We start from the raw sequence: 15,165 nt of genomic DNA on the forward strand, positions 1-15,165 counted from the left end.
TGAAGGGTTTGTGCCTCTTCTGTTGTTCCATTTGAGCCAGTATATGGCGCAAGACGATTTATGAGAACTACTTTTGATTTACCTTTCGGCAACTTCTTAAGTCGGTATATTACGTCATTTATTCTCTTTTTAATTTCATATGGACCCTCTCATTGTCTTTGCAGTTTAGGAGACCAGCTATGACGACGTTGTGGATTAAAAAGCCAAACAAGATCACCTACTTCATAGCTTTCATTCTTGCATCGAGAATCATATTGATCCTTCATTCTGCCACTGGCTAACTGGATGTGTTGGGCAAGTGCATGAATGTTGTTCATTCTTAACTTCAATCGGTCAACATAATCTTCGCTTGCAACATGTTCTTCGGAAGATCTGCAGCCAAACTCTAGGTCGCAGGGCAAACGAACTTCACGACCTAACATCAGGCAGGTTGGAGTTTGGCCTGTAGTTTCATTCACGACCGAGCGGTAGGCCATTAAGAATAAATTAATGTGCTAGTCCCAATCTCTTTGATGTTCTGATGCAACTTTGGACAGGTGTTTACCCATCGTTCTGTTCATCCTCTCGACCATTCCATCTGATTGAGGATGCAGGGGTGTCGTTCTGGTCTTATTGACACCAATCAATTTACGTTTTGGAAAAAGGTTGATTTAAAGTTTCGCCCTTGGACGGAGTGGATCTCCAAGGGAACACTAAATCGGCTAAAGAATTCTTTAACAAGTACCTCTGCAACGGTAGCAGCTTCTTGATTTGGTATCGCATAGGCCTCAGTCCATTTCGTAAAATAGTCCATGGCTCACAGGATATATTTATTTCCATCATTTGTCTCTGGAAGTGGACCAGCAATGTCGATTGCTACTCTTTCCATAGGACTACCAACATTGTACTGTTTCATGGGTGCTCTCTTTTTATCAACTGGACCATTGCTGGATGCACACGGTTCACATTTCCGGGACCATCTTCTTACATCATCTTTACAGTTCACCCAATTCCGTTCTCGAACCTTTTGCAGTCTTCGTAATACTAAAGTGTCCACCTGATGCACCTTCATGCAGCTGACGTAAACTTCTGACACTTTAGTTTTAGGTACAATCAACTGAAGCTTACATTCTGTACCATCATCGTTCTCAAAGGTTCTATACAGAAGATCATCTTTTAGCACTAGGCAATCCCATTGGCTCTAGTAAGACTTGACTTCTGGACTACATGCACTAATGTCTTACCAAGTAGGTCTCTCACTTCGATGTATCCAATCCAATACTCTTTTTAAACATGGATCATCTGCTTGGGCGTCTTGTAGCTGTTGAGGTTGTCATTGATCATTATGACGGTACCATGCTGCCATGACGGTGGTTCGTCTCACGGGGCAAAGTCTTTCTTCTAATTTAAGACTTCTTCATGTACCATGTCCTTTCAGAACGTAGGTTATCAGCATATCTATCTTAATTTTATTCACTGCCACCCTAAATAGCATGCTTGTATCAACATCATACCAATCTAGCAAGTTCTTCAACCATGAGGTTCTTCGTCCTAGACTGCGTTTGCCTGCTATTTTTCCTTGCATGATATCTTGTAGCAACCTATATTTGGGACGTCTCATTACATGTCCGAAATACTTCAGCTTTCTCTGCTTGATGCTAATTTAAGACAGTGATTACAATTTGCACTGCACGGCCGTCTCGAAAGGGCATCAGCATTTAAATGAACTCTTCCAACCCTGTGTTCGATCTCGTAATCGTATTCTTGTAATCGTTCTAACCATCTGGCCCTCTGCATTACGGAATTGTAGGAGACATTTTAGAGCGTGATCCGTGCGAAGAAGAAGTATTCTTCTCCTCTTTCTGCCATAAGTATTTATGGAAATACTTGCAAGCCTTCACTACGCCTAGCAATTCTCTCCTGGTAACGCAATAGTTTCTTTCTGGTTTCGACAAGACTTTGCTAAAGTAAGCGATGACTTTCTCCTGCCCATCGTGGATTTGGGAGAGAACATCTCCTATTGCACTGTTGCTGGCATCGGTGTCCAACAGAAATTGTCCTGCCTGTCTAGGGTAGCTTAAAATCAGTGTACTGATCAGAGCCATTTGTAATTGTTCGAAAGCTTTTTGTACTCTTCGCTCCATGTATATTCTTTGCCTTCTTCTGTTAACTTTGTTAATGACTGGGAGATGTTGGCAAATCCTTTGACAAAACGTCGGTAATATGAATATAGACCAAGAAAACTTGTTTCGTGTTTATCTCTTGGTACTGGCCAATCCTGAATTGCTGCCAGTTTTTCAGGATCAGCTGTTACACCATTACTCGCTACAATATGCCCCAAGTACTTCACTTCTCGTCGAAACATGCGACATTTCTTCGGACTTAACTTCAAATTCGCTGCCCGCAACCGTTGAAAGACTTCTGTCAGATTGTTGGCATGTTGATGGAAGGATCCCACCACAATTACATCATCCAAATAAACCAGGCATGTTTTCCATGTTAGACCTCTTAAAACTGCCTCCATTAATCTTTCAAATATGGCATTGGTATTACATAAACCAAAGGGCATAACCGTGAACTACCAAAGCCCTGATCCTATCGAGAATGCGGTTTTTTCCCGATCAGCTGGCTCTATGTCTACTTGCTAATATCCACGTTGTAGATCGATTGTGGAGAACCAACGAGAACCATAGAGAATATCCAATGTATCTTCTATTCTGGGCAAAGGATAACTATCTTTCTTAGTTACCGCATTAAGCTGTCGGTAGTCGATACAAAAACGCGTTGAACCATCTTTCATCTTAGTAGAACTACTGGTGATATCCATGGACTGTTTGATGGTTCAGCTACCCCTTGTTTGTTCATATCGTTGGTGATGTCTTCGGCTTCATCTCTTTTCGCAAATAGAAGTCGTCTAGGTTGTTGTCTGATTGGGTGAGCACCTCCGGTATTAATTGTATACGTTACTATGCTTGTTTTCCCCTTATCCTTCTTATCAATTGCAAAATCATCTTGAAATTTTATCAGCACTTTTTTCGTTCGTTCATCATCAAGATCTTGACACGTTTTAATCACTATCTTAATATTCTCCTTTAGATATTTGGATTTCGAGGATTGCTCATTAGTATTCATAGAACAAATCGAAGCTACGGGAACACACTGTCCGATATCAAGGTTCTTCTACTTAACTTAATAGCAATTCCCTTTAAATTCATAACTAGACTTCGGCAAATATGCAAATAAAAATGTAGAAAATATGCGCATAAATATGCACGTGTTTACCCGAAAATATGCAAATATTTTACAAAATATGCTACAAATAAATAAAAAAATCGTAAAATAGTAACAATTTTATTTAAAAAAAAAGTGTACATAACTAAATATTTCCTACTATTCATTAAGATTTACATTTATTTTAATTAACTACATCATTTTTAAGTATGAATAAACTTATTTAGGATTATGGTAACAATAAATGACCAAGTGGTGTTCAAAATTTTCTAACAAAAACTTGTGGCTTCTGTCTGAGTACATATATTTATATATGGAAAAACTTCGTTCAACATCAACTGATGTAACGGGAGCATTTTTCAAACTAACCAAAACATTTGGTTCTAAATTACTTGTTTTATCTATAACTTATGTAACTTATTTTAAAATTCAACAAAAGTTTTTTTTTTTTGTTAATTCAATTACAATAAAAATAATTGTGTTTTAGAATAGCTGACTTCATAAAAAAACTAAAGGTGAAAAATTTTTCTAAATACACACCATTGTATTGTACCATGGACAATTTTTTCTCACTAAAGGAAGCTATTTTTCATTTAAAAACAACCTACGAGTACTAAATTTCAAGTAAATACGTTTATTGGTTTTAAAGTTAGTGTTGTTATTAACTAAAAGAATTTAATTTTTTTTAATTTTAACACCCTGTATCTCGAAAAGTAAATAAGTTTGACCCCTCATTAACTATATCGTTTTGTTCAGTTTTTCGAGAAGTATGTACAGTCAAACGTTGTAAGTGTCATTTGGAAACACCCTGTATGTATGAAATATTAGATATTTAATAGAAAATATTAGATACTTACAATTTTGCCACAGACTGAATAGTAGATTTTTCCCATATCCATAGACAGCTCTTTATAAGGTTTAATCCAAGTTGAAGCACTGGTTGTTTTAGGCATTATAAAATCACAATCTTCCTTTTTGTTACGCACAACGAGTGTTTACGCTTTGAATATCAAAACAAAAATGATTTACAAATCTGAGCATCAAATTAGAAATGTTTAGGTACCTAATTCAATAAACTGGGAGATTTTGGAAAATCCCTAAATTAGGAACAAAACTATTAGCCGTTTACCTGCTGTTAAGATACAATAAATTGTAGATAGATTTGGGGATTAGATCATAAAATGCAAATGAGCGAACCCTTAGCGATTATCCAATAACTGAATGCCTCAGTGACCGAGACTTTCTAAGAATGTTGAGGGCTACTTAAATTGATCTTCTTTGAAATTGTAAATGTTTTGTACCTGTAGAGATTACGTACTTAGATCATTTCTTGATTAAAATGACTACAAAATTTTATACAAGAATTGAAATAAATTGGTATGTTTAAAAATTTTCAAATACAGTATAAAAATCTGAACTTTTATGCACTTTATGCAAACTTTTATACAAATATGCCAAAATATGAAATATTTGCATAAAATATGCACAATATGCAAAATATGCAATATGCATATTTGCCGAAGTCTATTCATAACTCTTACAGGAACGACATCTCGAACTCCCACCGAAGCTTTTGCCGTTAGGAACTCGGCATTATTCACATCTTCGACAATCCTTAAACTTCCCTCTCGGCAGTGACCATCAAGTCTAGTCATCAGAATTTTCTCACTATTACCGGGTATTGTTACATCACAAGTAGTTAGTAAGCTGATAACATCTTCATTGTTTTCAGGAAACGGCAACTCTTCACCATTGTGTTCGAGAACTCCATTTTTGACTTCAACACAGCCCCAACTTTTCTTAGTAAATCCATCCCCAACACGAACTCGTCGGAGATCCCTGCAATTAATATTCTGTGTTTCACTGTGGTCTGGCCAATGGATACTGACATATTAGCCTCGTCTTCTGTATTAATTACCTCACTAGTTGCTGTTCTAAGCCTTACTGTTGCAGGCGATAATTTAAGATGGCCTTGTACTACTTCAGGGGTGCAATAGTTCTTGTTGCACCTGTATTTACCAAAAAAGATCTACCTTTATTATTGATACGACCCTCCATGTACAAGCTATGAATTCGACCGGAGGACGTAATGTTAACAGTTACTATGGGGGCTGTGTTTCTCGAGGTCGGCAGTTGCTCCTTGGTGTCGACCCGTTCTAGTTTTCCGACTGTTGTATCATTTTCTTACAATTACGGTGAATGTGGCTTACGTCACCACAATTCCAACATCTGGGCTCGCGTCTCTTCGGCATCGTGTTACGAACTACTTTTCGTACCATTTCTTCCAGACATTCATCATTTAGTTCGTCACCTTCTTCTCAATGGTTCTTACTCGATGGCTCCGTGAAGTTTGACTAGCTGTTTCGTGTTCCAAGTCAATAGCGAGCGCTTCATCTTTCGGTCATCGCAAGAACTTTCGGTCTTGCTAGTCGTAAAGCTTTCTGTAATTCACTTTCTTTCAACCCATTGACGAAGGTAACTACAGCAATTTCTTCCAAAATATTGTCTGGTGTCTCTGGATAAGCCAACCACACTTTACGAGCAACATCTGCTTCAAACTCTTGCAAAGTTTTACATGCTCGTTGAATTTTACTTCTTAGTTGCACTTTGTAGACTTGTTGTAGATGGGCATCTCCGTAACGTTTGTCTAGTCGAGTGAACAAGGTCTGGTAACATTTTTCTTGACCCTGAGGAATCGATCTTAGGACATCCTCAGCATCACCTCGTAAAGCAGCAGTCAAGGAAGTAGCCTTTTCTTGTTCTGTCCAATGATTGGCTGTCGCAATAGTTTCAAATTGTCTAAGGTATATGGACCAAGAAGACTTTCCATCAAATGGTGGCAATTTGAATCTCATAAATGATGTGTCGTTTCGTCTCTAGGTGATTCTTCTTTCACTAGAGGATCTAAAACACGTTTACAGCACGATAATATCTTATCAACTAAACTAACTGATATATCAGCGCTGCTTATATACAAGTACTAGAATAATGTGGAATAGTCCACCTCTTTTTCGCTTGCATTACCGCCTCGGATCTGTCGGCCGATCGATAGATCATGAACATTCTGGAATACAGATCATCATCTCGAGATGTAACCGTTATATGGGGGGCTATTTCGTTACAGTATTTTGGTAATAGCTGTAGTAGTATACTCCATTCCACGAATATATGACTGTTTTAAATTCGCTTTAAGGTATCGATTTAAATGGTCCAATGTGCTGAATTGTACAATAGTAAATTCTCCGCATTTTTAAAATACTGTTATGAAAGATTTAAACCTTGGATTTAAATATGAAGTTATAATATAAATATAGAGTTAATAGTTTATAGAACAGTAATTCAGATTTTGAAGTATATAATTACTATCATTGAGTATCATTGTAAACAAGTTGGTTTTTGAATTAAGTTATTTAAACGAAGTGTAACAATACTTAAGTGATCAAATAGTGTAATTTATTTAGTCGAATAATTAATTAGTATTAAAAAAAACAAAAAAACTTACTTATTCTCTTATTCTCCTAACCTCCTAAAACTATCATCAACGATCAGATTCACAACCATAATCAGTCGGCGATATATGAAACTGTATATAAATTTTCGTTACTTTTTAATATCTGTAACGACTTGTTCCGGTATGTTATACCCGTTACTTTCGGAACTTTTAAGAGTGCATCCACTCAAAGCAAACAAATATTTAAAAATAACAAAGTGAAATATTAGATTCTTTTTCTGGTTTCTGAACCATCGATCTGCCAATTTCTTTTCATTTATATTAAAAATAGTATATTTCTTTTTATTACAGTTGTAGTACCTAATAAAGTAATAAAATAGTGTAATATCACAGAAACCCGCCACGCCTCTTTGGTGTTTACATTTCACGGAAAGCTTACCCAAATGTCTGTCATTTATAGTAGCGTTTGTGTAAAAATTTTTGTTATTTCCGGATTAAATTTCACAATAAATTTTGCGTCTATCTGAACATCTATTAACTGAAATAATTTTAGTTTAGATGTCATACTAGTAGATCCTTTTTATTGGAATAACGATTAGACCAATTTACCTTCATACTTCTACTTGCACAGTAAAATATTCGTTGTCGAAGTAATCCAAAACAGTCGTATATTCGTGGAATAACCTATAATATATGTATGTATGTAGTATAGCTGGTGTTTTGCTTTTAATGTTTTAGAATTGTTTCCGATTGTAAACACAGGTGTCCCACCATGTTTAAATCGTTTCGGGGGTAGTGTGACGTTCTATTTATTTAATTTTAAAACTTTAACGAAACTGTACTTTTACATTAACCCCATATCTAGAAATAATTTTTTATCGCTTCGAATATGTTAAGTGTGTGTAATTAAATGTTCCCCTTTTCATAATAAATTATAAAATAAATATTTAAATATAAATAAATTTATAAAATAAAAACCTTTAAAAAATATTTCATATCCCTCCATTGACGTGGTATTGGCCATATTTAAATACCTAAATGTCAATTTAGAGGTTAGAATAAATATTATTTCAGTCGTCATTAGCTGCTAAATAAATTTTTAACCTAATATTACACGAAGGTAATGGTTAGTCGTTATAACAGCCGTTTGTCAAAAAATATGTATATTCAAAGTATGAAAAAGGATTGGATATTTAAATGACACGAAAATAATTTATAAACACACTACAAACGCTGTCAAAACAAAACTTACAATTGCCAGTAGGTGAATCAATCACCGATCATCGTCTTATGGCTGTCTTTATTCGATGTATGCTATTGTTTATGGACAGGCGGCTTAAGTTTATCGTTTCTGTGAGTAGGAAAGGTACCTAATTTAAAAAATAATTCGTGAATAATGTCATACTTCTGCAAACATCTAGCGAATGGACTGTACAATTAGTACGGTCTAATGTAAGACTGAAAATGGTAGAAATTATTTGAAATTAAATTATATTTAAATGCAATATAAACTATACAAGTAACAAATAATAAGAATTAATTCATGACTTTTGTTTTAAAGGGATTCATGGTCTCGCCCTAGACCAAGGGAATATAGAAGCAGTGTTCGTGATAGAGGATATTCGCCCAATATGGAGCCAGTCCCCAAAAGAATTCGTCATGATTATTATGGAGGCGGTGGCGGAGGAGATGGTTATTATAACCATTATGGGGTTAATACTTACCATCAGCCAGCCTATAGGTGTGTAAAATTTTTTTGGTTAAATTATTTCTTATAAATTTAATATGTTTACCAGATACATTGAAAGTAGTTAAAAAAGCGAGATGTGGTACTCCGGGAGTGACCGAGGTGGGAAGCATAGCTTTCTTATCGTCTAAGCAAGTAACGATGATTTTAATTTATTTTATTTTATTCTATTCTATTTTTTTTATTTCTGTTCACTTCGATTTGATTCGATAAATCGATTCGATTCGACTCGATAATAGATTCGATTCAATAATCGAATCGATTCGACTCGATAATCAATTCGATTAGATTCGATAGGTATTGATTCGATTCGATAATCGATACGATTCAATTCGATAATCGATACGATTCAATTCGATAATCGATTCGATTCGATAATCTATTCAATTCGACTCATAATCGATTCTATTCGATTTGATAATCGATTCTATTCTGTAATCGATTCGATTGGTCTATTTTATTTTATTTCAGTTTAGTTTATTTAATTTTATTAGGAAATAAGCATGGGACTGCGTTTATTACTCCACGTAGTGTGTGGTCGCACAATTTGCGTTTCATCGCGTTTCTTTTGTTTTTATTTTGCTACACCTCTGCGCGATCCATTTCACCAATCAATGCATTCCATCCGTAGCCCGCGATAAGAAAGTTATACTTCCAATAATACTTAATGAAAAATAACTGTCAGTAAAATTAATAAAATACGAGCCCTAACAACTATGTATATTAATGGGGACAAACTAAAATACACGCAAAATTCAGATAGTTAACAGATTTTTTATTCATGTTTTTTAGTGTATTGCTATGCACATAATAAGTTAATTACTAATAATATACGTTCAATCAGTAACACAAAACAAAATATACTTATTAAGAGTCTTTTCACAAACACACGGTTTATACACGGATTTGGATCTTCTACACAACCACGGTTACCCATAGTGATGTCAGTAGCAGTGTCGGGTAGGTGTTCATATTGGCAGTATGGATAGATTTATTGGTTTTGTACAGGCGTCGCTTGCCTCGTAGTAGAAAATTGTGAAAGAATATATTGATTAACCCATATGTTGCCAAAAGAAAGGAATTATTCGATTTTTATACGAAGTTTTATGAATATTCGAGGACATGAGGATAAGTTCTTCATCTACTTCCGAATGTCTATTAAATCTATTAAGTCTATTAAAATTACAAAAAAAAAAAGAATACGGCAATGAGGGATTCTATTGAGCCTATACAAATGTTGTGCGTCACTCTTAGGTGAGTGACGAGGAGTAAATAAAGTTAGGTATATATTTTGTAAATTATATTTATTTACATGAACTAACAAACTCAAAAGTATTAAGTCATTTTAAATAACAGTTTTGATAATAGCGTTATATTCGACAACTACCTATGTGAAATCTAAATTCGTGAATACAGAATCCTGTGTAGAAGCAGTGACGGCACAAGATCATAATTTTATGTGGGCAACAACGAGGCCCCCTGCTCACGCATAAAAACAGATTTTTTAAAATAAAAAACATGTGTCATTTCATTATTAAACTTTTAGTCATGCAAAACATTTATTAATAACAATAGTTAAAAAACAATTTAATTTAAATATTATAGGAACATCAATTTTCTACTTGTTTAATTATGTGCACGTAATCTAGCTTGGATGCTATATCAGCCTCTATAGTTTATTTTTATGAACGAGAGAGTAATTAGCATAATTTTAACTGGTACCTCCGACCACTCCATGGGCGTGCTCAAGATTAATTGAAAAATTACTTTGAATAATTGTAAAAAATAAATGAATTATTTCAGTGTTATAAAGTGTTATGTGTATGTAAACAAAAGTGACCTCTTTTATCACACACTATATTAGAACTGACTGGCCTACATTAAAAAGGATTTTAAAAAATTCACATTTTTTTTTAATTTATAAAAATTACAAAAGAGAAAAAGAGTTTTTAAAACCGTCTAAGGTATGTTAAATAGATGAATAAAAATATTAATATAAAACTTACAGCTACTTGTTACAAATCCAAATCAGATTCAGAAGATGAACTTTCAGAACCAAGATTTATAATAACTGGCTCGATCATTTTATCAGTAATATTGTCCAGCTTCCACATTTTTTCCTCTTCTTTAATAGTGTGATTTACTGCCTTTTCCCAGTTTTCAGGTTTTACATTATTTACGGCCTCCAAAAACAACTGTTTAACATCATGAATTTTAAAAGTGGTATTTTTTCTTGAAACTTCACTCTTTATCTGTGCCCATACCAGTTCAATCGGGTTTAATTCACAATGATATGGTGGGGATCTAAGTACTGTCATTCCACGATTTTTGGCAATTTCATCAATTTCGTATTTTTTAAATTTTTCTTTATGAAGGGCACACAACGAATAAAGTTCCTTTCTTATAGATCCGGGATGGTACGTAATATTTTTTGAACTCAGCCAATTCTGCAAGTCTTTTTTTAACCACTTGGTTGTGGGCAGTCCTTCTATAAGTCTGGAGTGATAACTTGCATTATCCATTACTATTACACAGTTCTTAGGAAGAAGATCTATCATTTGTTCGAACCATTCTTGAAAGACATCAGCGTTCATGTCTTCATGGTAGTCACCGGTACGAGTTGATTCAAAAGTTAATAAACCACCTTCAACAAAACCGTCTGAACTGCCAATGTGTACTATTATCAGCCTGCGTCCCTTTCCTGATGGTGGGTTTAAACCAGTGGATAAGTTATTTACAAAAGCGTGCCTTTGACTTGTAACAGTTTCATCCTGCCAAAATTTATTTGGTGTATGACCCTCGTTGATCCATGTTTCATCAAGATAAAATATTTTTCTTTTTTGGTTTCTCATTTCCTTTATGGTTCTTAGAACTATCACATTTTCTGTGGAATAAGTTTAGAAGGTAATTATCTAGTCAATTACTGTCGTAGATTCCTGGAATTAAAGAATTAAATGTTTGATTGTTGAAACCCTTACTTCGTGGAATGCACTCATTTCAGATAAAATAAAACGTTTTATTTTATCTAAAGAATTAAACTTTATTTTGCAAATAGGTAGGTACTTATTAAACTTTTATTGGTTATATATAACCAATAAAATAAACATCTTACATTTCTTGCAAATTCATTAGTACCTGTTAACCTCCATCACTCCGACACTGGCAACCTTATTTAGGGATTAGTAACCCTCACAACTATTGTATTCTATTCTGCTCCAACCTTTATACCTGGTGGTCATACTCAATTTAAAATTGTTTTCCTATATACTTCTGTAAACTTGTTGACAAATATCTGTTTTTCATTGAGTCACCCGTATCAACAGTTTAGGGATTTGCATACATAATTTATTGTTTTATTACTCTCTCGTACATAAAAATACACTAACTATAGACAAAATTGCGACCGCAGAAAGTCTTTCCTGTGACATCGTACTCTTACAACAATAATTCTTAATGAGTTTTAATTTTGAGAAGCTTCTTTTAGCGGAGGCTGAGTAATTGGTATTGTTAATAATATTCTAATGACGATTTAAATGTTTGGGTATATTTCTTTTAAGTTATTATCTGTAATGTATTAAAGCAACTGTTTCACGTCTGTTATAAAGTTAGGTAAATTAGAGATCATTATTTGTAATTCTTAATATAATTCGTAAGGTTGAAAGTCACTTCTCTCACTCACGCGTAGAACTGTGTGTAAATATTAAGAATTTTTTAATATTTGTTCGTGTGAAATATTTTTTAATTTACTTATATCATACTGAAAACAGAAATTTTCATGATGTTAATTTAAAACCATGAATCTCAAATCTATATTTGTAATAATTGAATCAAGCATAGTGTTAAAAAAAATTTGCTTCATACCTACTTTTAGGACACTGTATAGGTTGATCCTCGCCCTCATAATCAAAGACCCTTTTATTTTTCGCTACTGAATTTTTCCAATCCAGTGTGTCGATTATTCTTCGATCCAGTCATAAAGTGTATGGAAATGTTTAAGGGCAATGCTCGAATGGACTTGTACATATTGCCATAGTTTGTTTATCACATTAACACGCGATAACAATTTATACCATACATGTAAAGATATTACAAATTATAAACTAAGCATTTCGTTTAAAACTGAATCACAATCACTGAGAGTGTCTGATTGATCCGTTTGATTTTTCAAACATTCTATGCATCCTACTATCATCAAATTGAAGTAGTATGGTCTTACTGCCTCGATTCTGCTTTTCTATCTCGTGTCCGATAAAGGCTTCATGGTAAGTTTTAATTTATCTTAAACCAATTCCCAGCGTTTGTTTGAACCTGAAAACAGCAAATAATGTTTTTGGATAAAACCAAAAAAATATTTTTGTTGTCACCGAATAATTAGCGGCGTCTACCAACAGCAGATTTCAGCTATGACAACCGCAGGGTGTGAAAAATGCCCTAGGATTTATATTTAACATTCGAGTTTTGACTCCACTATTTATGCCTACCATATTTGCGCCATTGTCGTATCCTTGGCCACGGCAGTTTTGAATATCTAAGCCATTCTTTTCTACTTGGCCTAGTATGGCATTACTTAAATACTCTACTGTTATCTCAATTACATCGAGAAAATGTTCTTCTATTGTGCCCGTCGATGTATTACAAAATCTTAGGATCACAGACATTTATTCTACTTTACTACAGTCTCTAGTGCAGTCAAGCAAGAAAGAATAATATTTTGCCTCTTTTAATTTGCGAATCACTTCACCAGTTACCGAGGAATATTATATTTTGTATTGGGCGGCGACGTGCAGCGGAAATTCTTCGCAAGCAATAGGAACGCAATTTCAGGGGAATATCCTTTTTAGGCCAGCGGTGACATGCACTGCAGCGGAGATTTCTCTCGAGCGATAGCGACGCAAGCACGTTTTTCGGCGCCTTCATGGCTTAGGGTTAAGTAATACATATATCTCCATGGCGCGAGGCCCCTCGGACCGCGAGGCCGTGGGCTGTGACCCACGTCGCCCACGCCCTACGCCGCCTCTATGTAGAAGCACTATCAACAGAAGATGGACTTTCATGTGTGGGATCGTAATGTTCAAAATATTCACAGTCGTCTGACTCGTGCGGAGAATTCGCACTAATTTAAGTATATGTGTGATGGGATGATAATGTAAAATATGAATTATGGCGATCTAGTGGTTGTTCTAAAACTTTGATCATTCAAGTCCAACGTCGTCTAATTTTCATTTACGAGAACCAAGTTGCTTTCGAGGCGATGCTTAAGCTGAATACTATTATTTTCAGTCTCAGTTTCTGAAACATCGGCTTCGGAAGTTCATTGGGCGAGGTTGGCTGATAAATTATCTTTAGTAGATCTATGCGTGAATATTGTGGTTAGAAATTTCAGTTGTTCAGTGTAAATATATTTTTTTTAAGTTGAGGCACCAGAGCCAGGTGTTAAACCAGAGTCAGAGCCAGAGTTAAACTTGTTAAATCTATCCAGAATGTTAACCCATCTCTTTACAACCTCTTTACATGTAAATAAAAAGTAAATAATAGAAAATTTCCCTTTCTAGGAATTTGGCGAGTGTATGTACATTTACTGACTTGCATTCAGTATAGACTTGGCATATCAACTGTCAGCACTATTGTTAAAAATGTTTGGTCTACTATCTGGTTGCCAAATGTTGGCAGAGTGCATACCTCCGCCTAGAAAAAATAAATGGGAAAGCCAATTTTCCTTATTGCATGGAGACAGTGGATGGAAAACATTAGAATCCGTAATCCCTTAGGTTCCATGTATTATAACTACAAAGGTTATTGCTCTGTAGTTTTAGGCTGTTGTTGACGCAAGTTATCTCTGTATATGTAGACATTGAGGGATACGGAAAAGATTATGAATAATGATCACGAAATACCCATTGAAAAGCTATTACTGGAATAAAATATTGCAAACTCCCTAATTATTTCGTTGGAGACCAAGCATTTGCCCTTCACAAGCGTTTACTTCGTCCATTTGGTGAATATCAACTTACAATAAAAAAATAATCTTTAATTATCGCTTAAGTAGGACCCGGAGGTATGTGGAATGTACATTTGGATAAGTGGAGGATATTTCACAGAGCGATAAACCTGGAACCTCACTTTGCATTAATCATAGTTAAGGCATGTGTCGTTTTACATAATTTTGTGCGTGACAGAGATGGATACCGGGTGGAGGATACAGATGTAATTGTGGGCCGTGATGAAATATCAAGAGAGCGTGAAACACGTAGAAAATAACGTCCAAAATATTTTGAGTGATTATTTTACGTCAAATGCATGAACTTTGATTTGGCTAAAATAAGAAAATATGTAAATTTACCGTATTTAAGGCCCTTTTGTCAGGCTACTCTATTTAATTTTTATATCTCATTGTATTCTATTAGTTAAATTCTATCATTTGAGATACGAAACTTCACGATTGGACTAATAGGACCGCAGATACATAACTAAGGCCCTTTTGTCAAGCTGATGTATTTTATTTTTCTATCTTAGTGTATTCGATTGGTTAAATCCTATTATTTGAGGTACTGTACTTCACGATTGGGCCACTAAAAACGAAGATACGTAACTAAGGCTCTTTTGACGTGATGCTGTATTTGATTTCTATGTCATTGTACTCTATTGGTTAAGTGCTATCATTTGAGATATCGTACGTCAGGATTGGACTAATAGGACCGAAGATACATAACTAAGGCCATTTTGACATGCTACTCCATTTAATTTTTATGTCTCATTG

The 15,165-nt window shown here is 34.7% G+C and overlaps 1 protein-coding gene across 2 annotated transcripts in view; it reads left to right on the plus strand.

The window, feature by feature from the left end:
- The window catches only part of Ars2 (arsenic resistance protein 2), a 505,227-nt gene that overhangs the window by 82,372 nt on the left and 407,690 nt on the right, over window positions 1-15,165 (plus strand). For both annotated transcript variants that reach the window (XM_072529864.1, XM_072529863.1), the window contains exon 3: window positions 8,223-8,402. In XM_072529864.1, the coding sequence (XP_072385965.1) occupies window positions 8,223-8,402 (180 nt within the window). The remainder of the gene's footprint in view (window positions 1-8,222; window positions 8,403-15,165) is intronic.

Source organism: Diabrotica undecimpunctata, chromosome 4 (assembly GCF_040954645.1).
Source record: "Diabrotica undecimpunctata isolate CICGRU chromosome 4, icDiaUnde3, whole genome shotgun sequence".
Taxonomy (NCBI): Eukaryota; Metazoa; Arthropoda; class Insecta; order Coleoptera; family Chrysomelidae; genus Diabrotica; species Diabrotica undecimpunctata.